General features: G+C 54.2%; 2 protein-coding genes across 5 annotated transcripts in view; both read right to left on the reverse strand.

The window, feature by feature from the left end:
• Positions 1 to 19,389, reverse strand: part of DHRSX (dehydrogenase/reductase X-linked) — a 195,705-nt gene extending 176,316 nt beyond the window's left edge. Inside the window, exon 1 of the mRNA XM_078362397.1 lies at positions 19,226 to 19,389. Within this exon, the coding sequence (XP_078218523.1) occupies positions 19,226 to 19,334 (109 nt within the window). The 5' untranslated portion in view covers positions 19,335 to 19,389. The remainder of the gene's footprint in view (positions 1 to 19,225) is intronic.
• Positions 3,370 to 19,389, reverse strand: ZBED1 (zinc finger BED-type containing 1). 4 transcript variants are annotated; one of them, XM_078362394.1, is made up of 2 exons: positions 19,226 to 19,389; positions 3,370 to 7,892 (listed from the first exon to the last, which is right to left on the reverse strand). In XM_078362394.1, the coding sequence occupies exon 2, from the start codon at positions 7,836 to 7,838 to the stop codon at positions 5,736 to 5,738; it is 2,103 nt and encodes a 700-aa protein (XP_078218520.1). In that variant the 5' UTR covers positions 7,839 to 7,892; positions 19,226 to 19,389; the 3' UTR covers positions 3,370 to 5,735. The 4 variants fall into 4 exon arrangements, with proteins under 4 accessions (XP_078218520.1, XP_078218521.1, XP_035145241.1 ...); XM_078362395.1 differs by having other exon boundaries at positions 3,370 to 7,895; XM_035289350.3 differs by lacking the exon at positions 19,226 to 19,389 and adding an exon at positions 18,733 to 19,013.
• Positions 19,390 to 26,373: the final 6,984 nt, after the last annotated feature.

The raw sequence follows: 26,373 nt of genomic DNA on the forward strand, positions 1-26,373 counted from the left end.
AATAGTCCAGTGACCTCAAAGACTTCAGGGTAGGAACGCGCAAGAACCCAACTGAAATATCATCAGAGGACCCAACTGAAAGCCTAGTCCAAGAAGCAACTGGACAGGCAGGAATGAAAGATGCTTACACTGGATCTCTTGACCTCGTGATCTGCCAAGCCTCAAGGACCCAAAGTGCTGGGATTACAGGAGTGAGCCACCACGCCAAGCTTTTTTGGTGTGTTGAGACAGAGTCTCGCTCTGTCACCCAGGCTGGAGCGCAGTGGCACCATCTCAGTTCACTGCAATGTCCTCCCCTTACTGGCACCATCGGGGAACTCCTGCCAGCATCTCCGAGTCTGACTGCAACAGAAAACACCAGGCAGCCGCAGCTGGATGGAACCCGGCTGCAAATCCCTGAAATCTCAAAGCTTCCTGGAGTCCCTGAGAAAGGAAGCCAGTCAGTTTGCGAACATCTGGGAGACGTGAGGCAAACGCGGCTCTTTTCCTCTCTGGGGCTGGCCCAGTGAAAGCCTGCATTCTGTTCCTCAGGCACAGACACGGGGAGTTCATTTGACAAGTCTCCTATGAGTCCCACCCATGACCTGACGGAGGAGGACTCACTGGGAGAGGACATACACTCATTTATTATTATTTTTTAGACTGAGTCTTGCTGTGTCACCCAGGCTGGAGAGCAATGGCGTGATCTGGGCTCACGGCAACCTATGTCTCCCAGGTTCAATCCATTCTCCTGCCTCAGCCTCCCGATAGCTGCGATTACAGGCAGGTGCCGCCATGCCCAGCTAATTTTTGTATTTTTAGTAGAGAAATTAGGGGCTCTACTTTCTCTACTAAAAATACAAAAAATCAGCCGGGGCTGCTTTATGTTTCTATGCCAGAGAGTACTCTGAGCAGAAGGCTACCCCCACCCCACATAGCCCCTCCGCACCCTTCACTCAGGTTTGATGTGAATTGCAGCCATGGGGATGTGAGCATGGGAGCATCAGACCAGGGGAAGAGGAAGAGCCGGACGGCTCAGGGACCCACAGGATCCACGCCCATTCCCTGCCCGCCACCCAGAGATGCTTCCCCAGCACCTGCGTCTGATATCTTCCTGTCTGTTCCAGCAGCCCCAGTGGGGGGGTCGGACTTGATGCACTTTGAGGTTGGGACTGTACCCAGCTCAGGGCCCGCTGAAGAACCTGCTGAACTCCCAGCGCTTCTGAGACTCCGACGCCGTACAGGAAGGCCGGTCGGAGCAAGAGACGGGGCCGACCGCACTGTGGGCCTCCCGTGGGCTTATCACAAATCCACTTCACTGTGGAGAAATGCTGAGGGTATGAGCGCTAAATACATTGTCTGATGGGAAGGAGGATGGCAAGGACAAGCTAACCGCCCGCCCCCGAAGTAGAAAAGCACCTGGGGCATCGTGAAGTGGCCGGACAGTATGGAAATATCACACGCAGGTTAAAACAGTTCTTTAAGCTCGGGATGCATGGTCCTGCCCCCATGGTCCCTCGTGGAGGATAGTTCGTGTGTAATCAGTGGTGCGTGGCCACAGCTGCCTACCTGGTCTACTTTTGTGTGATGAGAAAACACTGGATTGTTAATAATGATCAGCTGCTAAGAGAGGATGAAGGCATGGGGCAGAGTCTGCTCTCAGCTAAGAAGGCCGTGGGCCCTCACCCCGGTTGTCCTGTTTGCTGTTCCCTCTGGCTGGCTGGCCGTCACTGCCGTCGGCATCGCCTGGGTGGGGGTCTTGGCGGCAGGGCTGGTGCCGGTACTTCACCCCCCAGATGTCAGATGTCGGTGCCACCAACACGCCCACCAGGCTCCTCCCCACCAGCCGGCCCTGTGCTAAAACATGCGAGACCCCTCTCACCGTCCCACGCTGCTTTCCTCGCCCTTCACAGGCCTGCTGGGGAAAGCATTTGAAGCAGGCAATTCTGCAAATACGAAAAAAATCCAGCTCAGTTAGGGCTACACGGACGGGTCCTAGCGTGAAAACAAAAGCAGACCGAAACAAGCTGCCCCGTGAGGAAGGAGCCTGGCCGGGCCGGAGCAGGGAACTCAGTCTTTTAGGAACCGTCCCTGTGGGAAATCCTCAGCGCCGGGAGTCTTCCTCAGGGGAGAAACGTGTAAACACGTCCCACTTAAATCAACACCGCGATGCAAATGCCTGGTTATGAGGACTGAAAATGATCCCGTTTCCACCCAAAATGTGCAAGAAAAAGCAGCTGGGCATTTTAATGATGCCCAAGGACAGGCAGGCAGCCAGCAGCGGGAAGGGAAGGTCTGAGCGGACACGGGCACCCTGCCCATTTCGTTTCTCAGGGCCCAGGGTTTTCTTAGGAGGGAGGACAAGTGGGAGGAGGGAGGAAAGCAAGACGGGAAGAAGAAAGGAGGGAGGGATGGAGGAAGGGAGGGAGGGAGGCAGGCAGGGGGAAAAGGAGGGAGGGATAGAGGCATGCAGGGAGGGAAGGACGGAGGGGCAGGAAGAGAAGGAGATAAAGGAGGGAGGGAGGAAGGATGAAAGGAAGGAGATGAAGGGAAGGGAAAGGAGGGAGGGAAGAAGGAAGAAAAAAGGAAGGGAGGGAGACAAGAAGAGAGAACTGAGGAAGGAGGAAAGGAGGGAGACTAGGGAGAGAAGGGAGGGAGGGAGGGGGAGAAAGGGAGGGGAGCAAAGGAGGGAACAAAGGGAGGGAGAAGGGGAGAAAGGGAGGGGAAGAAGGGAGGGAGGGAGGGGGAGAAAGGGAGGGGAGGAAAGGAGGGAACAAAGGGAGGGAGAAGGGGAGAAAGGGAGGGGAAGAAGGGAGGAAGGGAGGGAGAGAACTCAGGGAAGGAAAGAAGGAGGGAAAGAAGGGAGGGGGAGGGAGGGGAGGAAAGGAGGAAGCAGAGGGAGGGAGAGAAGGGAGGGAAGGAGAAAAAGGGAGAAGAAGGAATGGAGGGAAGGGAGGGAAGGAAGGAAGGAAGGCAGGGAGGGAGAGAGACAACTCAGGGAAGGAAAGGAGGGAGACGAGGGAGGGGGAGGGAGGGAGGTGAAGGAAGGGAGGGAAGGGAAAGGAAGGCAGGCGGGGGGGGGGGGGAGAGAACTCGGGAAGGAAAGGAGGAGGGAGATGGGGGAGGGAGAGGAGGGAGGGGAGAAAGGGAAGGAGGGAGAGGGCAGGAGGAAGGGAAGCATTTGGTTTGCTGAAGAAGAGGGGCAGGGTTGGAGGGGAGGAGGAGGGAAGGGAGACAGGATGAAAGGTGCTGAGGGAGGCAGGAAGAGAGGGGAGATAAAGAGTGGGGAGGGAGAGGGAAAGCGCCGTCCAAGCCACCTCGTCCGCGGGGCCTCCGTGTATAAAACCACCAAGTGAAGGAACCCACAGAAATCTCCACTCGCAAAGCAGCTTTCACCAGGAGCCAGCTTTATTCACTCAGATATTCTGATTTGAAAAGAACCTGACAGCACACCGTAACTGGAGGATTTACAGACGAGAGCGGGGACCTCAGAACCGACTGTAGGTGCCCTGGAAAAAACTGCTTTAAACGAAGACAACAAAATAAAAAATAAAGCAAAGAAAACCTCCCTTGTCTCCCAGGGTCGGGGTTCAGGGCAACTGCAGTGCAGACGGACACGCGGCAGAAAGGTAGATTAGGAGCCGATTTATTTCTCTGGTGTATTGAGCAAGAGTCCAAGTTTAAAGCATTAAATAAGAGGCGACCGTCAGGAGGGAACAGTGGCTTAAAAATGAAAATGAAGACAGAGCCGGAGCAGCGCGCATCTTCCAGTGAGTGATGAGAAGCGAATGATTTGAAAAACGTGAAGGGAAGGTTGGTGATGCTACAGAATAGAGCCCCCCGCCACGGGGGCGGCGGCTGCCCACTGTGTCCAGCTTCAGGGCACAGCAGAAGCCAAACCCAAAAGCCAGCCCCACTGTGGGCTTCCAGTGCCCTTCTGCTGAGAATACCCAGAGCAGAGGGCGGCAGGTTCACAGGGGAACCGCTTCCCATACCAGCAAGCCAGGTTACGTGGGTTTCCCCTGAACTTAACTTTCTGCAGACTTACACCCGCACAGGACGTCAGGATTCAATGCCGTGGCCCTGAGAAGCCGCCAGGCGTGAACACGCAGAAACTTCCTGCTTCACCGTCTGAGGCCCAGGGCTCTTGGGGTCTCAGCAGAACAGGGGCTGGAGCTGACTGGGGTCATCCCTCCTACACCCCAACCTCCCCAGCCCCAGCTTGTCGTCACGGAGGCAGAGAACCCACGGCCCATGGAATCCAAGCGACACACGAAGCTTCGTGGCATAACAGGCTGGTCACTCCATGGAAGTATCCCCCACCACCACACCCCCCCGTTAAACAGTAGTTGTCAGTCTTGGAAAATGTCTATCTGTCCCTGAATAAGTGAAAGCCACTTAGAATACTCCAGCCACAGAGAAACTCTGCGGTGGCAGTATTTCCAAATCCACTTCCCCGATGGGAGTGAGTTTAAAGGGGAATATTCAACAGTCCTCTCCAGGAATGAAATCAGAAACACCCGTCTGTGTGGAAAACCTGGCTGCACGGGGGGACTGGACTCTTAGGGCTGAGACACACAAGATACAACCTCAGGACCCATCGGCCACACAGTTTTGTTTTGTTTTTTTTGAGACGGAGTCTCGCTGTGTCGCAGGGGCTGGAGTGCAGTGGCGTAATCTCGGTTCAATGCAACCTCCGCCTCCCGGGTTCAAACGATTCTCCCGCCTCAGCCTCCCAAGTAGCTGAGATGACAGGCACCCACCACCACGCCCGGCTCATTTTTGTATTTTTTAGTAGAGACGGGGTTTCATGGTGTCGGCCAGGCTGGTCTCGAACTCCTGACCTCAGCGTGAGCCACCACGCCAGACCAGTTTTCAAGGACCAACTCCACAAGGTGAATTTTGGCAGAGAGAAGGAACAGACTGTTTGCCAGCAACCATGCAGCATACACGGTGTTCCACACCTATTTTTTTTTGGTGGTTTGCTTTCTGATAAGTGAGGGCATTCTTGTGATCATCTGTGACGTCTTTAACTGAACCTTAAAAAAAGGTCTCTTTTCAAGAAGGGCATTTTGGCTAAAAGGTCTCCTCCCCGTTTCTCAGAAGGGAGAGGCCCCGGCTTCCATGAGGATGTAAACATGAACGCGCTGATGCAGAAGGCCCCTCGGATGATGGTGCTGAAAGGCTCCTTCCACGCCTCCCAGGATGTTCCCGCATTTCTTAGAAACCCTGGCAGGGAGGAGCTGAAAGGGAAGTAGTGTGCGGGGCCTTGAGTGTCTGAGAAGGAACCCCTCCTCCAAGGCTCTGCGGCAAGCCAGGGGTAGCGCTGCAATTCCCAAGCCAAAGTCGGGAGGGACCCAGAAACCATTGCGAAGCCACCTCTCCCATGTTTTTTTCTTCTTGAGACAAGAGTCTTGCTCTTGTCGCCTATGCTGGAGTGTAGTGGAGCGATCTCGGCTCACCGCAACCTTCGCCTCCCGGGTTCAAGCGATTCTCTGGTCTCCAACTGCTGACCTCAGGTGATCCGCCCGCTTTGACCTCCCGAAGTGCTGGGATTACAGCCGTGAGCCACTGCGCCCGGCCCTCTCTCACTTCTGGCATCTCTTTCCTTTTCTGCCTTCCCAACTAGGCGTCAAAGACGGTGGATGGTCTCTGAGGTTCAAAACCGAGCCAGCCGGATGGGTATGTACAGCAAAGCATCCAGTGGGCTCCCGGGGGGGGTGGGGGGGGTCACCGTAAGACAAGAGGGTTAGTCGCTACAGAAAGCTGCTGTCCCTGATGCCAAAGAAGCCGCCACTGACGCCGTCCCCCAGGGGGAACACCTGCTCCTGGTCCAGGCCCCACTCCCCCTCGTCCTGGTCCTCAGGCTCCGCCTCCGCCCCTCCACGGGAGTTCTCATACAGAAACACCTGCTCGTCCACATGCGCGGGGGCCAGCCGGTTCCTCTTGGCGCTGACCACATTGGCAGCGGAGCCAAAGAGACGCTCAGGCGCCACGCGCGTGGCCGCCACGCACCAGTACTTCTGCAGCACCTTGGGGAGCAGGGGGAACAGGGCCAGGCGATCAGACCACCACTTGAGAGGGTCCTCGTTGAGGCCCAGCACCTTCTGCGACTTGAAGTTGCTGAGCTCCTCCAGCACCTGCGCGTGCCACTCCTCCTGATCCTCCACGCCGCCCGTCTGGCAGAAGATCTCCGCCAGCATGCTGTTGATGACGCTGGTGGGCGGCGGCGTGGACGTGCGCATGAGCTTCTTCACCGGCGGCTCCTCGGGGGCCGCAGTCGGGAGGATCTTGTTCTCTGCCGGGCGGTAGCCGCCCCCGCCGCCGTCCTTGAGCTTGTCCAGCAGGCCCTTGGCCTCCTCCAGCACGCGGTTCTCCACCTGCTGCCGCTCGAAGGCAGAGAGGAAGGGCAGCCGCTTGTAGCGCGGGTCCAGGAAGGTGGCCACGTTGAGGAACATGTCGATCTCCGGGGCCTCCTGGTAGGTCTTGGCAAGCTCCTTGGCGATGACCTCCTTGGCCATGCTGAGCTCCTTGGCGTCCGTATCCTTGATGCTGAGCGTGGTGTTCCGGAGCATGTGTAGCAGCGGCTTGACCATGCTGATGGTCGGGTACCGGGAGGCCGACAGCATCTCCGCCACCTGCTTGAAGGGCTGCAGCAGCTGCACCAGCGCGTCGATGGTGGCCCACTCGCCTGCCTCCAGCATGAGGTGGTGGCTGTTGCTGTCCTCCACCAGCACGCCTGCGATGGCAAACTGCTGCTCCTTGAGGCGCTGCAGCATGGCCAGCGTGCTGCCCCACCAGGACACGCGGTTGCTGACCAGCATGCAGTGCGGCACGTTCTGCTGCTTCTGCTTCTCGTACAGCATGTACATGGCCACGGCTGACTGCTGGAAGTACTCCACCAGCCTGCGGCAGCGCGCCAGCAGCGCGCCCAGCTTTGGGAGCCGGAAGGCCTGCTGGATGGCGGTGTGGAAGGCCTGGCCCAGGCAGGGCATGTGTACCGCGACGTCCAGCAGCGAGCAGGCCTTCACGATGTCCTTGCCGTAGTCGGTGGTGGCGCCGAATACCTTGGCGCCGATGCCCCACTCGATGAAGACCTCGTAGAGCACGCGCGTGATGCTCTCCGCCGTGTTCTCCTCGGGCACCTCGAATGTCTTGAGGCAGCGCGAGCCCATGGAGAGGCAGCCGGGGGTGCCCACGCCCAGAAAGTGGGCGCCCAGCGTCACGTAGGTGCGGTTCTGGTTCTCGCTCCTCCACATGTCCGTGGAGATGCCGCACCAGGTGGCCTCGGCCAGCTCCTTGAGGACCGCCTCGCGGACGGCGCTGTACTTCTCAGGGATGGCCTTGGTGGAGATGTACTTGCGGCTGGGGAGCTCGTAGCGGGGGTCGGCCGTCTTGAGCAGCACCTTGAAGGTGGGCTCGTCCACAATGGAGGCTGGGTACAGCCCCTCACAGATGAGGCCCAGCACGGCAGCCGTCAGCTCCTGCTGCTTCTTGCTGTCGTGGCCGTGGGCGGCCTTGGCGGCCAGTGCGTCAGGCCCAGGCGGCTGGGACGCCTCGGGCTTGAGCTTGGAGAAGGCAGTGGCAAAGGCCTCGCGCATCTGCTCCGTATTGCTCTTGACGAACTCGCAGAATTCCTCGGGGTGGTTCTTCTCCAGGTGGTAGGACAGGTTGGAGGTGTTCCCGGAGTAGGCGATCTGGGCCATGCAGATGCGGCAGTAGATCTTCTTCCACTGCAGGATGCATCCCTCCGCATTGGTGTCAAAGCCAAAGTACTTCCACACCTTGCTCTTGGCGCGCGGGTGCGCCACCAGCTTCAGGTCTGCCTGCGTGCTCTCCAGCCCTTTATTATTCTCCATCGCTTCTCGGCCCGCCGGAGCCTGCCGCCCGGACTGCCACTCATTCGTGGGGACCTGCTGGGAACGGGCCAAGACAAACACAGCATTAAGAAGGTGCCCAGCCATGCGCGGGAACCCTGCCTGGGTGACAGCCGGGGCGCCCAGCAGCTCCGCTTTCAAGCAAAAGGCACTGGGACCAACAGGTCGACCTTCCTTGCTGCTACCAAGCCCAGCTCACCCGGCGGTGATATGGCATTAAGAAGCAGACACCCAGATAGAACAGCAAAGTGAGACTATCCAGGGCGCCAACAGCCTTCTGAGCTGAGAGCCTCAGGAGCCGACAGCATTCCGGGCTGAGGGTCTCGAGCACATGCTGACCCGTGTGTTTATTCTCACAGAACAGGTGATGATTATTAACAGCAGGTGTCCTGTGTTTTCTCACAGAACCAAGATAACCCAGGTAGGCAGCTGGTAACTGCTCACCACTGATCACAGACAAGCTAGAAAGCATCCTCCATGAGGGAGCCACGGAGGCAGGGTCACACATCCCGCACTTAAGAACTAGTGTAACGGGTGTGTGACAGACACGTACTGTCTACTATTTCAGTAGTTTTCCCCTGAGCAGCTTTCTGCTTGGGGAGGGGGGGGCCTTGCTCAGTTTTCCTTGCCAGTGCTCTCAGCAAACAATCTAATTTGTCATGCACTCAGCAAGGGTCTCAGCCCCTTGCAATGACTTTCGCAAAGCGGTGGAGGAAAGCTAGCACAGGAACACGCTCTTTCTTCCACATCAATCCGATGCAGCCATTCTGCACGTGTGGACAATAAGGTTTCTGAGTGAGCGTGGCGTTTTTTGCGGGGGTGTAGCTGGCAGTTTCTTTTTTTTAGACAGAGTCTTGCTCTATCACAGAGGCTGGAGTGCAATTGTGCAATCTTGGCTCACTGCAACCTCTGCCTCCCGGGTTCAAGCAATTCTCCTGCCTCAACCTCCCGAGTAGCTGGGACTACAGGCATGCGCCACCACACCCAGCTAATTTTTGTAGTTTTAGTAGAGACGGGGTTTTTGTAGTTTCAGTAGAGATGGGGGTTTTTGTATTTTTAGTAGAGATGAGGGTTCACCATGTTGGTCAGGCTGGTCTCGAACTCCGGACTTCAGGTGATCCCCCCCCGACCTCAGCCTCCCAAAGTGCTGGGATTACAGGAGTGAGCCACTGTGCCCAGCCTGGTGGTGGCTTTTTCATTGCAGGGGCTTATTGTTCCTGTTGTAAGAGCTTTGCCAAGCACCCGCACCGTGGTGAAGATGCATAGATCCTACTAGTTTTTTTTTTTTTTTTGAGATGGAGTCTCGCTATTGTTGCCCAGGCTGGAATGCAGTGGCGCGATCCTGGCTCACTGCAACTCCACCCCCCTGCCCCGGGTTCAAGCGATTCTCCTGCCTCAGCCTCCCGAGTAGCTGGGATTACAGGCATGCACTACAATGCCTGGTTAATTTTGTATTTTTAGTAGAGACGGGGTTTTCCATGTTGATCAGGCTTGTCTCAAACTCCAGACCTCAGGTGGTCCGCCCACCTCAGCCTCCCAAAGTGCTGGGATTACCGGCGTGAGCCACCGCGCCCAGTAAGCTGCATACATCTTTTTCAGGGATGCTGCCTACACAGGAGAGTCCACAGCAGCCAGGCAGACCCCCCATGGCCAACCCTCACAGCAAGAATCTCTGTGCAATGCCACCTGAGCTTCACTGACTGCATTAAAGGGGCCACACAGGACCTCCATCTGGCTGCAGCTGGCTTTCCTATGGCTCAGAGGCATTTCACACTCTTCCAAACTTTACGTTTTAAAATGAAGCCGTGTGGAACATGGCAGGCTTTGTTTGTAGCAGGGGGTCCTCCTCGATCTGTAAGCATAGTCTGAAGGCGTATGGATTTCTCAATCCCTGAAACCCCTCACAATGCCCATCGTGTGCAGAAACCGGCTTAGGTGGCCCAGAAGCCAGCCCCCAGGGTTCCTGTGGACGGGGAATGCTCACATACCCAGGCCCTTCCAGCTGGCACTCAGGGGCCACCTGTGTGACCGGGTTGCCCAAAATGACAGCTGGGCCTTGTGAAAACATGTGAGTGTATCTGCACATCTCCAATACGGCGCTCAGGAGGTAAACAGCGAAACCCTCCAGCCAGGCATTGTCAGTGTCAGGATGTAGCCAGTACAAGGAGGCACATGTCAGTAGTGACCACAGCAGGCTGAAGAGCGTCCTCCGCCGCCAAAGAGAACCTGTATCCACCTGGCGCTTGTGAATGGGACTCTTTGCGAAAAGGGTCTTTGCAGATGTATTAACAATTAAGGCAAGGATCTTAAGATGACACGATGCTCAATTAGGGTGGTCCTAAATGCAGTGACCAATGTCCCTGATAGAAAACAGAAGAGGAGACACGGAGGTCATGGTGGAGGCAGAGTGGAGTGCTGTGGCCACAAGCCCGGGGATGCTGGAGTGCCCAGGAGCTGCGAGAGGCGGGAAGGATCCTCCCCCAGAGCCTCCAGAAGGAACTGGATAAAATCATGGTGGACTGAACATGGATAGCGGCCACAGGAACATCTGTCCACAGTCTAAAGCCCAGGACCCGGAATGAGATCTTACTTGATTGTAAGAAATGTTGTGGCTCTAATTAGTTAAGGATCTGGACAGGAGATCATCTGGGGTTCGGGTGGGCCCTAAATGCAGGGACAGGTGTCCTTCTAAGAGGCAGCAGAGGAGACAGACACACAGGAGAAGCCCACATGGAGACAGAGGCAGAGACTGGAGTGATGTGTCCACAGCCCAGGGATGCTGGAGCCCCCAGGAGCTAGGAGAGGCAGGAAGGAGCCTCTTTTAGAGCCTCCAGAAGGAACTGAACATATCCTGAGAAGGAGACACAGGAGTCTTATGACTCAGACACACAGAGGAGGCAGCCAGGCAGAGAGTGGAGTGATGTGCCCACAAGCCCAGGTATGCTGGAGCCCCCGGCAGCTGGGAGACGAGAAAAGCATCTATTATATTATGAAGGTGCATTCTGCCCCAAATGACAACTGGAGGTGTTAGAACAGCCCCCCATCTTCAAGGGCACTCGAGGCCTGCCCTGCAGCTTTCCATCCACAGTACCTGCCCTGTGCTTTTTAGGGAGAAACCACCAAGTGCCGGGTGAGCTGGGCATCTCTGCTTCCCAGGAGCAGGGTGCGACGGTGGGGTTCCTCTGACAAATGCCAGCACCCTGGCATGTTCTGAGGTAGCAAGCCAGCAGAATGAATGTCACAACCAGGACTTCCAGAAAACGCGGAGCCCCCAAGCTGCGTCTTCTGTGGCCGACTTAGGCTGGAGCCCCTAGATCACACTCAAGAGAGACGGTAAAGGGTCTCAAGAGGCCTCGGTGTCACTCAAAAATGCTCCCTTGTCACTCCGACCTGACTGACAGGCCAGAGAGATACCAGAGCCTCCAACATTGCCAACACCATCATCTTATTATTTATGTGGCTGAAGCAGGTTTTGCTACTTAGGAGAAAAAGCTTGACACTCCATTAATATTATTTGTGCAATGAGGCTGAAAGAGGTCCCAGGACCTTAAACAAAAGTTTACATTCTATTATTTTTATTTTTTATTTTTTGAGACAGAGTCTTGCTCTGTAACCCAGGCTGGAGTGCAGTGGCGTGATCTCTGCTCACTGCAACCTCCACCTCTCGGGTTCAAGAGACTCTCCTGCCTCAGCCTCCCGAGTAGCTGGGGTTACAGGTGCCCGCCACCACACCCGGCTTCTTTTTGTATTTTTAGTAGAGACATGGCTTCACCATGTTGGCCAGGCTGGTCTCAAACTCCTGACCTCAGGTAGTCCACCCACCTCAGCCTCTTACAGTGCTGGGATGACAGGCATGAGCCACAGTGCCCAACCTCTGTTATTATTATGATGCGGCTGAAACGGGCTCTGAAACCTGGAAGATTGATCTTCCACTGTTATTATTACTATTATCCCTACTAGGCTGGAAGGGGCCCCAGTACCAGCAATACAGGTTTATATTGTAATTATTATTGTTATTTTTATTATTTCTAGGCTGAAAGAGGTCCCCGTTCCTGGAACAAAAGCTGACATCCTATTATGCTGTCACTGAAAGAGGTCCCAGGACCTGTAAGGACGATGCACATGCTCCTATTACTATTATCATCAGCCTGGAACAGGTCCCGGCGCCTGCAACAAAACCTTATACTCTGCTGTCATTATTGGTCTGAAAGAGGTTCTGAGACCTGTGGCGAAGGCTGATACTCCATTATCATTATTGTTGTTATCTGACTGAAAGCGGTCCCAGTGCCTGAGCAAAGGTTTATATTCTATTATTATCATTGTTATTATTGGGCTGGAAGAGGTCCCAAAATTGACATTCTATTATTATTATTATTAGACTGAAAGGTTCTGGAACCTGGAGTGAAGGTTTCTATTATAATTTTTTTTTTTTTTTTTTTTTGAGATGGAGTCATGCTCTGTCACCAGGCTGGAGTATAGTGGTGCGATCTTGGCTCACTGCAACCTGTACCTCCTGGGTTCAAATGATCCTGCTGCCTCAGCCTCCCGAGTAGCTGGGGGTACAGGTGTGCCAGCATGCCAGGCTGATTTTCTGTATTTTTAGTAGAGATGGGATTTCACCGTGTTGGCCATGATGGTCTCCAAGTCCTGACCTCAGGTGATCCGCTCCCCTCAGCCTCCCAAACGGCTGGAATTCAGGCGTGAGCCACTGTGCCCGGCCAACAGTATCCTTTTTAAAGGAACAAAAGCTTATATTTTATTATTATTTCGCTGAGAAAGGTCCTGGTACTTGAGTCAAAGGTTTATGTTCTATTATTATTGTTGTCATCATTATTACTTGGCTAAAAGATGTCCCAGTACCTGGATCGAAGGTCTATATCCTATTAATCCTATTGGTGTCATTTGGCTGAAACAGGTCCCAGTACCTGGAAGATCAGCTGGTAACTTCTCTATCATTATAATGATGATCACTATCATCACTGTTGGTCTGAAACAGGTCCCAGTACTGTGAAGAAATGTTTTGTTTGAGACAGTCTCGCTGTGTCGCCCAGGCTGGAGTGCAGTGGTGTGATCTCGGCTTACTGCAACCTCCACCTCCCGGGCTCAAGCAATCCTCCTGCCTCAGCCTCCCAAGTAGCTGGGATTACAGGTACACGCCGCCATGCACCCCTTATTTTGGTATTTTTAGTAGACACAGGGTTTTGCCATGTTGGCCAGGCTGGTCCCAAACTCCTGACTTCAGGTGATGTGCCCACCTCAGCCTCCCAAAGGGCTAAGAGGCATGAGCCACTGCGCCCGGCCGGGAACAAAGGTTTATATCCTGGTATTATTATTATTGTTGTTGTTATTTGGCTGAAAGAAGTCCCCAGGACCTGGGGCAAAGGTTTAGGTTCTATCGTTGTTATTATTACTGGGCCAAAAGAGGCCCCAGTACCACAAACAAAGGTTTCTATTCTATTATCATTAATCTCATTATTGTTATTATTTGGCTGAAAGAGGTTCCAGATGTGAATCAAAGGTTTCTATTCCATCATTTATCATCATTCCTATTGTTCTTACCAGGCCGAAAGAGGCCCCAGTCCCAGGAACAAAGGTTAATATTATTGTTGTTGTTATTTAGGGAAAGACGTCCCAGGAGCTGGAAGAAAGGTCTGCATTCTATCATGATGATGATGACCATTACGATTATTTGGCGTGAAGTTTTGTACTGAGAGCAGAAATTCCCGAATCCCTACCCGAGTGACTCCGGGATGGAGGCACAGGAGGCTCCCTCCCAGCCCGTCTCCTGCTCTGCTGCTGCTGGAATCCGATGGCAGTCCCAGGGAAAGAACCATCCACAGAGCAGGTGGGCTCTACCTGAACCCAGGTATCAGGTGTGGCGGAGCTGGCCCCGACTGTGAGGACGCTCCTTCCCCCTTCCTCCCTCGCAGAGCTTCTGTGCACGTGAGGCCGTGAAGAAATGTATTGCTGCAAACCAGTCTCTGACCACCTCATTCTTCAACCACAGTCCAGCATCCCCGGGATCCCTGCCCAAAATGCTCTCGGGGGCCAGTGAGTTCACCTTCCCAACTGCACATCCATGAAAGAGGCCAGCGGATGTGCCTCACCTGACTCCCACCAGAACGCCACGTCACAGGGGACCAGCGTGAAGGAGCAGAGGAAGGAGCCAGCTGCCTCCCGGCCCCTCGTGCATGAGGCTGACAGAGCCCTAAAAGTCAGCCACTCTTCTCCCTAAGTCTCTTGTTACTTTGGAAATGACAGTCATTTTTTATTTTAAAAATTCACAGTATGTAGTCAAAGGGTACCAAGTTCCTGTTAAACAGAAGTAAGTTTTAGTGACCCGCTGCACAGCGTGGCGGCTGTACTTAATAGCATATCACATGTTTCAAAATAGCTACAAGAGATTTTCAATGTCTTGTGTGCAGTGTTTACTGCTCGGCTGACGGGCGCACCAAACTCTCACAAATCACCAAACACTCACTAGTAACCAAACACTGCCTGTTCCCCAATAACCAATGGAAACAAAAAACATAAAATGACTGAAAGACATTTTAAATGTCCCCACAAAAGAAAAATAGCAGGTGATGGATGTTAGCTTGATTTAATGTTCCACAACGCGAACATCCAGCAAAGCATCACAACACAACCCATAAATGTACACATGTATATATACGCACAGAAAAACGTCAATTGTTTTAATTTACCTCTAAATTAAAGATAACTTATTCATATTTTGTATTTACATAAAAACATAAATTATTCTAAAAATATAAATATATATTGTATAACAATAAAATATATAAATAATATAAGGCCGGGCGCGGTGGCTCAAGCCTGTAATCCCAGCACTTTGGGAGGCCGAGGTGGGTGGATCACGAGGTCAAGAGATCGAGACCATCCTGGTCAACATGGTGAAACCCCATCTCTACTAAAAATACAAAAAATTAGCTGGGCACGGTGGCGCGTGCCTGTAATCCCAGCTACTCGGGAGGCTGAGGCAGGAGAATTGCCTGAACCCAGGGGGCGGAGGTTGCGGTGAGCCGAGATCGCGCCATTGCACTCCAACCTGGGTAACAAGAGCGAAACTCCATCTCAAAAAAAAAAAAAAAATACATACATACATACATTTTTTTGTAGTAACAGGTGATCAGCCTATTACCATTACTTTTAAATAAAGTATTAAATATCTTTTAAATTTCTTTTTTAATGTCTTCACAGGATGACATTGACTATTATAACCCACAAAAACTGTCTGCCGTCTCATGTTTTTGAAAAGGATTCTATGATCAAGATATTGGAGGCCAGGTGAGGTGGCTCACGCCTGTCACCCCAGCACTTTGGGAGGCTGAGGCGGCCAGATCACCTGAGGTCCAGAGTTCGAGACAAGCCTGGCCAACACGGTAAAAGCCCGTCTCTACTAAAAATACAAAGTGAGCCGCGCGTTGTGGTGCGCGCCTGTAGTCCCAGCTACTCAGGAGGCTGAAGCAGGAAAATCGCTTGAACCCGGGAGGCGGAGGTTGCGGTGAGCCGACATCGCGCCACTGCACTCCAGCCTGGGCAACAAGAGTGAAACTCCGTGTCAAAAAAAAAAGAAAAGAAAAGAAGTTGGAAAACTGCTGAGTTTACTTCCACCTCATTCCTAGTAGCCACTGTTCACTATTCATAAGACCAACAAGAAGTAACTTTCCCTTTATAGGTTAAAAAAAAAGTTTGAAATCTAGGACTTCTATAAATAGCTTTAGAAGTGGGCCAGCTGGCATACTTTCTGTAAATACTCACTCCCGTGGTACAGCATTTACGAGTCCATCTTCCACCCAGAACGTGAAGGAATATTCTGTGGCCTATTATTTACTATAGGACTTTTCAGAAAAATTCTGTGCAGTGTTGGGACTGGACTTCACAACAAGCATCCACAATTTTCTCTCCTTTTCAAAATGCATGGACGCGGCAGAGAAAACGTCATTCCTAAACAGGTCACCCTGTGATTAATACTGGTAGGGAGAGACTTGCTTTACTCAATGCGAGCATTTTCAACGGGTTTCAGGCCATATTAGGATATTAAATACACTGATTAAATCACCTATTTTAAAGTCCCACCAAGAGACAGATACATGTTACTGAATGGGCCACGTGGATACTCTTAGAAACACAGAGATAGACCCTCTTGGAGGAATTCTGTATTTGCTTCTCAACCCCCTTTGCAAAGGCATGACCAGTTTCAATGATTAATTGTAATTCTCTGGTTTTTCCACAATGGGCTGTTAAGAAAACACCATTCAGGAGTGGATTCCACCGGCAATTTCTTCCTTCTCACACAGCGTAAGTCATAAGACAGCTAAGAACACACTCCATTTGGAAATTCTACGAAAAAACTGCCATGGCTTCCAGTCTGCGCTGGGGAAATTGGCCCTCTTGGGTATTCAAACAGCTTTAGCTGAAATGCGCTGGACAAAGTTCGTTTCCTGCCCAGCAGCGAAGGCTGACCAGTTTAGAAGCAAATGGAAAATGCCGATTAGCAAGCCCGCCACCCGCAGACAAGAGGGAAAGTCCATTCCTCCACCAGTATCGAAAATTATTTTTAATCCATGCACAGGAAGCGGCAGGATCAGGGCAAGCTAAGAAAGTTAATCTTTAGAGAAGGCCATTCTGTTCCGACGCTCCCGGGGTACAGTCCCCTGGCAGCCACGTGACCTCACCCACCAGCAGCTTTAACAGCTGTTTAATCAGTAAACATAGAGGGAAAAGCAGCAGCATGCAGCCCTCCTTTCCGAGGCACAAAGAGCAGGCTTTTGAAAGGCCAGCATTGCGGTGGGCAGCCGGTGGGCTGCCACAGGGGCCCTGGCGCGTTCAAACTGAACTCTCAGTGTGATGCTGCCTCTTCGCCAGGGCAGGCGCAGACCTCGAAGGAGGTTAAAAGGGACCTTTCTGTAAGCAAAACTGTGCAGATAAACAATCTGAAAAATTGCTCCCCCGCTGTAAACCCTTCACCCTGCAAATGATTACTTCCTTCAAACAGACACGCTCTCCCGACCTCCCCAGGCCTGAGTACAATTCCTTCATGCTCCTTCTCTGCAGTTCTAATTATGCTAACTGGGTTACTGAAGGCCAGTCCTGCAGAAAAACAAAGGCTTAGCTCATGCAAAACTTAAAGCTCTTTTTCTCTAGCTCCACAGGCGGGAGAAAGTGAGCCTCATTTAAAAACATTCACCGCCAGCACTTTAGGGAGGCCCAGGCAGGCGCATCACTTGAGGTCAGGAGTTCAAGATCAGTCTGGCCAATATGGTGAAATCCTGGCTCTACTACAAATACAAAAATCAGCCTGCCGCGGTGGCATACGCCTTTAGTTCCAGCTACTCGGGAGGCTGAGGCACGAGAATCGCTACAACCCAGGAGGCAGAGGTTGCGCCACTGCACTCCAGCCTGGGTGACAGAGCGAGACTCGGCCTCTAAATAAATAAATTATAAATAAATAAATAAATCCACTCCAGGCACGCTTCTCAAAGTGTGGCCCTGGGACCCCCAGGAGTTCGCTCTGTGGGTACATAGTGGAAGTCGAAAGTCATTTCACAACAAGGTACCTATGCGCTTCCACCTGGCTAAACCCCAGTCCCCCAGAGGCCTCCTGACTTGCCATGAAACCTTCTACTGGCACAGGCAGAAATCACAGCTGTCTTCTTAGGCAGGACATTGAAGACACTCGCTACAATGTACACCTCCACCACACTATCCCCTGACCTCTCTGTTTTGGAAAACAGTTATTTTTGAAAGAAAATGTCATTTAACCTAATATAGAATTATCATTCCCTTGATACCAATTCACAAATAATTGCTTACAGGTTTCTAGGTGTCAACTGAAATATGGGCGGGGCACAGTGGCTCCTGTCTGTAATCCCAGCAGTTTGGGAGGCCCAGGCTGGAGGATTGCTGGAGGACACGGGTTCGAGACCATCCCAGGCAAAAAGGTGAGACGCCACCACTACAAAAAATTTAAAGCATCAGCTCGACGTGGTGGCTCAAGTCTGTAATCCCACCACTTTGAAGAGCCAGGCAGGAGGATTGCTTCAGCTGACAAGTTCAGACGAGCTTTGGCAGCAGAGCAAGACTCTATCTCGAGAAAAAATTTTGAAACATTAGATGGGTGTGGTAGCTCACACCTGTAATCCCGGCACTTTCGGAGGCCAAGGCAAGAGGACCGCTTGGGCCCAGGAGTTCCAAAGTAGCCTAAGCAACACAGCAAGGTTTTATGTATACTTCCTACTTGTTTTGAGAGGGAGTTTCGCTCTTGTTACCCAGGCTGGAGTGCAACGGCGCGATCTCGGCTCACCGCAACCTCCACCTCCTGGGTTCAGGCAATTCTGCCTCAGCCTCCCGAGTAGCTGGGAGTACAGGCGCGTGCCACCATGTCCAGCTAAGTTTTTGTATTTTCAGTAGAGACGGGGTTTCACCATGTTGACCAGGATGGTCTCGATCTCTTGACTTAAATTTTTTTTTTTAATAAATTCTGGGTTGGGCGCGGTGGCTCACGCCTGTAATCCCAGCACTTTGGGAGGCCGAGACGGGTGGATCACCTGAGGTCAGGAGTTCAAGACCAGCCTGGCCAACATGGTGAAACCCTTTCTCTATTTAAAAAAATAAATTCTGAACATGTAAATCTCTGAATAATCTACATAGACAAAACACAGTAAGGGCCTCACTGATGTGTTGAGACAGCGAACGGGTCCTGCAAAGTTGGAATGACTCACAGATGTTTACACAGGCAGTCACAAACCAAGTTGCCGCTTAACGGGCCTGCGCTAACCCCCTCCACCACAGACCTCCCTGGCTCCCCAGTGCCCGCGAAGCCACCCCCTCGGGTGAAAGGCCCGTCCTCACTTACCCTGGGGTGGGTGGGGGTGGAGGTCCCCGGGTCGTCCCCTCCTCCCGTCCTGGGCCTGAGGGGCGCGCGGTCACTGGCCGACCCCGGGCGGCGGGCGAAGCCGAGTGAGGTGTGGGGCGCGGGGCGTTCAGGCCCCGGCCATGCCCAGGAGGTGTCGGGGTACGGGGTGGGGTCGCGCGGGGGTTTCTCGGTGAGAGCCCGGCCCGGGACAGGCGGGAAGGCCACGCGCTCGCGGAGGGAAGGGCAGGGAACTGCCGGGCGCGGGGAGCGCGGGGGGAGCCGGGGAGCGGGAACCGGAAGCGCGGGGCCGGAAGGTCCCAGGCGCGCACGCCCCCCACCCCGGACCCCGACCTGCGACCCCCGCCCGGCCCTACTTCCGGGAGCGCCCCCACTGGAGCGGCCGCGCCACAGCCTGGCCAAGGTCACGCGGAGACCCCGCACCCCCGCCCCGCGCCCCCCGGGTTTCCGGGGCCCCGACCCCCGCCACGCTGACCTGGCTCCGGGAAGCCCCCGCGGCAGCGCCGCAGCAGCTGCTCCAGAATCACGGCGGCGCCGGCCGCGTAGACCCGCAGGGCCGCCCGCGCCGCAGACAATGGCGACATGGCTGCCCCGCCAGCGCCGCCGCCGCCGCCGCTTCCGCGCCGCCCGCGGGACTCTGCGCCCGCCCGGACAGCCGGCGGAAATGCGCGCGTCCCGGACCGCCCCCGGACCGCCCCGGCCCGCCCCGGCCCGCCCCGGCCTGCTGGGACCCCCACCCCACCCCCTGCCCGGGCCCGCTGCCACGCCGAACGCCTGCAGGACTGGGGACTCAGCGCGGAACACCGACCCCAGCCTGGAATCCCCCCTAGATCCACAGACTCCAGCCAGGACCCCGCAGGACCACACACCCCAGCCAGGACCCCGCAGGACCACACACCCCAGCCAGGATCTTCCAGGACCACACACCCCAGCCAGGATCCCCCCCAGGACCACACGCCCCAGCCAGGACCCATCCAGGACCACAGACCTCAGCCAGGACCTCCCTACAGGAGGACCACAGACCCCAGCCAGGACCCCCCAGGACCGTAAATCTCTGATAGGACCACCCAGGACCACAGACCCCAGGCAGGACTCCCCCAGGACCACACACCCCAGCCAGGACCGGTCCAGGATCACAGACCTCAGCCAGGACCTCCCTACAGGAGCACAGACCCCAACCAGGACCCCCCCAGGACCATCGATCCCTAATAGGACCACCCAGGACCCCAGACCCCAGGCAGGATGCCCCCAAGACCACAGATCCCAGATAGGATCCCCCAGGACCCCCGAAGACCACAAACCCCAGCCAGGGTCCCTCCAGGACCACAGATCCCAGATAGAACCCCACAGGACCACAGACCCCAACCAGGACCCCCCAAGATCACAGACCCCAGCCAGGGTCCCTCCAGGACCACAGATCCCAGATAGGACCCCACAGGACCACAGATCCCAAATAGGACCCCACAGGACCACAGACCCCAACCAGGACCCCCCAAGATCACAGATCCCAACCAGGACCCCCCAGGACCACAGATCCCAAATAGGACCCCCCAGGACCACAGACCCCAACCAGGACCCCACAGGACCACAGATCCCAAATAGGACCCCCCAGGACCACAGATCCCAAATAGGACCCCCCAGGACCACAGATCCCAAATAGGACCCCACAGGACCACAGACCCCAACCAGGACCCCACAGGACCACAGATCCCAAATAGGACCCCCCAGGACCACAGATCCCAATAGGACCCCCCAGGACCACAGATCCCAAATAGGACCCCCCAGGACCACAGATCCCAAATAGGACCCCACAGGACCACAGACCCCAACCAGGACCCCCCAGGACCACAGATCCCAAATAGGACCCCACAGGACCACAGATCCCAAATAGGACCCCACAGGACCACAGATCCCAAATAGGACCCCACAGGACCACAGACCCCAACCAGGACCCCCCAGGACCACAGATCCCAAATAGGACCCCACAGGACCACAGATCCCAAATAGGACCCCACAGGACCATAGACCCCAGCCAGGACCCCCCAAGATCACAGACCCCAGCCAGGATCCCTCCAGGACCACAGATCCCAGATAGGACCCCACAGGACCACAGACCCCAGGCAGGACCCCCCAGGACCACAGACCCCAGCCAGGATCCCCCCAGGACCACAGACCCCAGCCAGGACAACCCCCCACCAGGACCACAGATCCCCAGCCAGGACACCCTCCAGGACCACAGACCCCAGCCAAGAACCCACCCACCCCCACCCAGGCCTACAGACTCCAGCTAGGACCACTTCCCCAAGGCCCCACACCCTAGCCAAGACCATGGAACCTCATTCAGACCCCAGCCAGGACCTCTACTGTGGGACCAAGATCCCCCACCCAGAGCCCACAGGGGACCAGGACCACTACGGGCACTGCACTCCCCCAGCTGGATCTCAGCCAGAATCATGCATCCCCACCCAGACCCACACCAGGACTGTGGGGCAGGACTCCCACAGAGGACTCTGGACAACTGCAAGGACCACGCATCGCACACCCCAGTTCCTACTGAGACTACAGACCCCACCCACCAAACCCATCCCTACACTGCCCTGCGTCCCGCAATCCTGCAGGGACCGCAGACCCCCACTCCGGCCCCTGCAGAGAACTCCAGACCACCTCAGGGACCACGAACAACCCCCTTCGCCACCCTGATCCCTACTGGGACAGCAGACCTGTACTCAGACCTTGGATGGGAACTGCAGACGACCACAGACTTACCGAGACTCCCTCAGGGAACCCCAGAGCACCACAGAACCCCCACCCAGACCCTTACCAGGGACAGGCTGAACCCCAGAAGGCCCCCCCACCCAGATTTACCAGGGACAGGCTAAAAACCCCACAGGGACCCCTCACCCAGACCCTTACAAGGGCCAAGGCTGAAACCCCACATGGACCCCCCCCCACCCAGACTCTTATTAGGGACAGGCTGAAACCCCACATGGACCCCCCACCGAGACTCTTACCAGGGACAGGCTGAAACCTCCACACGGACCCTCTACCCAGACCCTTACAAGGGCCAAGGCTGAAACCCACATGGACCCCCCCACCGAGACTCTTACCAGGGACAGGCTGAAACCTCCACACGGACCCCCTACCCAGACCCTTACAAGGGCCAAGGCTGAAACCCACATGGACCCCCCGACCCAGACTCTTACCAGGACAGGTTGAAACCTCCACACGGACCCCCTACCCAGACCCTTACAAGGGCCAAGGCTGAAACCCCACACGGACCCCCCACCCAGACTCTTACCAGGGACAGGCTGAAACCCCCACACGGACCCCTCACCCAGACCCTTACAAGGGCCAAGGCTGAAACCCCATATGGACCCCCCACCCAGACTCCTGTTGGAATTCTTCATGGATCCTCCCACCCAGACTCACACTATGACCCGCAAGGACACACCCAGACCTTCACCGCACCACAACCCTGCCAGTCCCACACCCGGTCCCCCAGAGGACCCCCCAGACCTGGCATCCAGGACTCCACACAGATCATAGCCCCAGCTATGTTTAGAAGCAGGAGCCTCGGAGAGCCGCAGCGACACCATTTTAATCAAGTCCATTTTAAAAACCAGGAAGTCACAATCCTTGCCAGCCACGGCCTGTGGTCGTGAGATGTTTACGACTGAAGAAACGGCTTGATAATGCCTTCCAAGACAAACAGGTACACAGAAGACAGCAGAATGTCTGGATATCACCATATCGCCTGACCATGTGTGCTTTTAAAGATAATTACAGTCATGCTTTGACGTGCTCGGCCACGAAAATGCAAAGGGTGGCTCTTTGTAAATCAACAAAGGAATGAATGTCACCCCGTCAGCTTACCTGCATGGGCCGTATCCTATCTTTTACATAGATCAGACAGACCCCTATACAGGCGGAGTTTAAAACAAACACCACATATTACACCTCTGTAATGGAATAGTTTTTCTTTGTTTGTTTTTGAGACCGAGTCTCGCTCTGTTGCCCAGGCTGGAGTGCAGTGGCGCAACCTCAGCTCACTGCCACCTCCACCTCCAGGGTTCAAGTGATTCTCCTCTCTCAGCCTCCTGGGTAGCTGGGATTGCAGCATGCACCAGCACGCACAGCTGATTTTTATATTTTCAGTAGAGATGGGATTTCACCATGTTGGCCAGGCTGGTCTCGAACTCCTGACCTCAGGTAATCTGCTCCCCGCTGTCTCCCAAAGTGCTGGGATTACAGGCATGAGCCACTGCACCAGCCTAGAATTTAATAGTTTCTAATAAACCATAACTTTCCTATATTCTTTTTTTTTCTTGAGACAGAGTCTCACTCTATCACCCATGGTAAAACCCCAAATCTGCATGTTTTCCTTTATTCTTTGTACTCTCGTGGCAAGATGGCTAGCAAGGGTCCCCTTCCTGCAGTCCAGGAAGTAAAAATTGCATTGCTGAAAGATCCTTTGTCTCAGTGCTGATTCTTCTTCGCAGCACCGAGCATCTATTTCCAACAGACAGCACGGGCTGGAGGTGCTCCCTAGAGGTACTTACCCCTACTGGAAGAGAAAGAAGGCTATTGCCACCATGGGGGCCTTGTCCTTCAAACTTCGGGTTGACCCAGGGCCAACTTCCCCACCATGCATCCTAAGCCGAGTGTCAGGAGCTCCCGAAACTCTTCAGGGTCCACAACCATGCTTTCTGTTAATGCCCCTCCAATCAGAAAATAAGACGTATATAAGAACAGTAATAAGTATAAAGCATGCGCGCCGTCCAGAAAGTACGGCTGTTCAGCAGCACGGTTGTAAGATACGTGAGGTTCCCCGTCTGTTGTTCAGGCTGGAGTGCAGTGGTGCAATCTCGGCTCACTGCAGCCTCTGCCTCCGGGGTTCAAACCATCTGTTTTTTTTTTTTTTTTTGAGAGCAAGTCTTGCTCTGTCGCCAGGCTGGAGTACAATGGCATGATCTCGGCTCACTGCAGCCTCCACCTCCCTAGTTCAAGAAATTCTCCTCCCTAAGTCTCCCAAGTAGCTGGGATTACAGGTGTCTGCCACTGTGCCCTGCTAATTTTTGTAATTTTAGCAGAAACACAGTTTCACCATGTTGACTAGGCTTGTCTTGAGCTTCTGGCCTTGTGATCCACCTGCCTCAGCCTCCCAAAGTGGTGGGATTACAGGTGTGAGCCACCACGCGGGACCCCAAACATTTTCCTTCCTCAGCCTGCCAAGTGGCTAGGACCACAGGTGCACATCACTATGCCTCGCTGTTTTGTCTGTTTTTGGCAGAAATGGGATCTTGCTATGTTGCCCAGGCTGGTCTCAACTTCCCGGGCTTAAGCAATCCTCCTGCCTCAGCCTCCCAAAGAGCTTCTGTTACAGGCATGAGCCACCATGTTTGCTATATTTTTTAGCAGAAGAGGCAAAGATGGCCTCAGTGTCGCCCTTTGGGGGACCTGATCCTAAAACATCACTGTGGGGTGGGGAAGTCAGTTCCTCTCAGCCCCTCGTCACCCAGGAGGACGTCAGTGATGTTGGCCGCTTTCCAAACAGACACAGCCTGAGGTTTCTCTAGGGAATCTTTTTCTGTTAAATAGAACCTGTGGGGCCAAAGTTCAGGCCACTAAAACAATTCCTAATAGCTCAGTGCCTCCCTCCCTTGAGATTCCCCTGGAGATCTAACAGGCTGGGAAGGAACCTTCCTGGTTGTTATAGGATATACGGGGCGGTTCCCCCAAGGCTGAGGGACGCAGCCTTCTTCTTCATTCCCCTTCTGTGTCTGGCTGGTAGTCTCAACTAGCTCTGGACGTGAACAATTCTCAAGGCTTTTCCTTTTTTCTTTTTTTTTTTTGTTTCGTTTTTTGAGATGGAGTCTTGCTCTATGACCCAGACTGGCTGCAGTGGCGCCGTCTCAGCTCACTGCAACCTCTGCCCGCCCCCTCCAATCAGTTCAAGTGATTCTCCTACCTCAGCCTCCTGAGTAGCTGGGATTACAGGTGCCCACCACCACGCCCAGCTAATTTTTGTATTTTTAGTAGAGAGGGGTTTTCACCACGTTGGCCAGGCTGGTCTCCGACTCCCAACCTCAGGTGATCCACCTGCCTCCTCGTCCTGAAGTGCTAGAATTACAAGCATGAACCGCCACACCTGGCCCCAGTTCAGTTTCTTAAGGACACTATAACAACGGAGGAAGAAATTCACCAACTGGGGGCATTCCTTCTGATGCTGAAGGTGCACAATTCTTGCTATTTCTAACTCTGAATTCTAGAGGGGGTTCTTTTAGATGCAGAGCTTCAACCTGGTGCAGTGGCTCATGTCTATAATCCCAGCAGTTTGGGAGGCCAAGGCAGGAGGATCGCTTGAGGCTAGGAGTTCAAGTGCACCCTGAGCAATGTAGCAAGGCCTATCTCTACAGAAAATAAAGAAAAAATTAGCTTGGTGTGGTGGCATACCCCTGTGGTCCCGGCTGCTTGGGAGGCTCAGGTGGGAGGATGGCTTGAGCTGTGATAGTGTGATTGCAAGCTGGACAACAGAGCAAAACCCTATCTCACACACGCACAAAACAGAAGCAGAAGAAGCTGGGCCTGGTGGCTCACGCCTGTAATCCCGCTCTTTGGGAGGCTGAGGCAGGCAAATCACCTGAGGTCAGGAGTTTAAGACCAGCCTGGCCAATATGGAGAAACCCCATCTCTACTAAAAATATAAAAATTAGCCAGGTGCAGTGGCACACGCCTGTAATCACAGCTACTTGGGAGGCTGACGCAGGAGAATCACTTGAACCCGGGAAGTGTAGGTGGCGATGAGCCAAAATCACGCCATTGCACTCCAGGCTGGCGACAAGAATGAAACTCCATCTCAAAACAAACAGCCTGGGTGCGGTGGCTCACGCCTATAATCCCAGCACTTTGGGAGGCCAAGGCGGGTGGATCACGAGGTCAAGAGATCGAGACCATCCTGGTCAACAAGGTGAAACCCCGTCTCTACTAAAAATACAAAAATTAGCTGGGCATGGTGGTGCGCGCCTGTAGTCCCAGCTACTCAGGAGGCTGAGGCAGGAGAATTGCTTGAACCCAGGAGGCAGAGGTTGTGGTAAGCCGAGATAATGCCATTGCACTCCAGTCTCGGTAACAACAGCGAAACTCCGTCTCAAAAAAAAAAACAAAAACAAAAAACAAAAGCAAAAACCAACAAAGAAGCCGTTTGGAGCCAGGATGGCTCATCTGCCCGCAAGAACTCACAGGAAATCTACGGATAGACGGGTAGGGCACGTAGAAAGTACAACAGCTGCCATTCCCAGCCCCCACCCCGCCACACCACACAAACTCCCTGAGCACCTCTCTATCGTGCAGGAAGTTGGGGGGGGGGATGCTGAGGCTGATGTCATTTCCAAAACAGGACCTCAGGGTCTCCCAGACACACTGCAGTGCTGCCCACAGCCTTCTGAGCTTTGTATTGTTTTAATTTTGCTTTTTTTTTTTTTTTTTTTTGAGACGGAGTTTCGCTGTTGTCACCCAGGCTGGAGTGCAATGGTGCGATCTCGGTTCACCGCAACCTCCGCCTTCTGGGTTCAAGCAATTCTCCTGCCTCAGCCTCCCGAGCAGCTGATACTACAGGCGCATGCC

The sequence above is a fragment of the Callithrix jacchus genome, chromosome X (genome assembly GCF_049354715.1).
Source record: "Callithrix jacchus isolate 240 chromosome X, calJac240_pri, whole genome shotgun sequence".
In the NCBI taxonomy this organism is placed as follows: domain Eukaryota; kingdom Metazoa; phylum Chordata; class Mammalia; order Primates; family Cebidae; genus Callithrix; species Callithrix jacchus.

What these genes read in the sequence shown, in the direction of transcription:
- ZBED1 (XM_078362394.1), bottom strand. Translation starts at nt 7,838, where the DNA reads ATGGAGAATAATAAAGGGCTGGAGAGCACGCAGGCAGACCTGAAGCTG.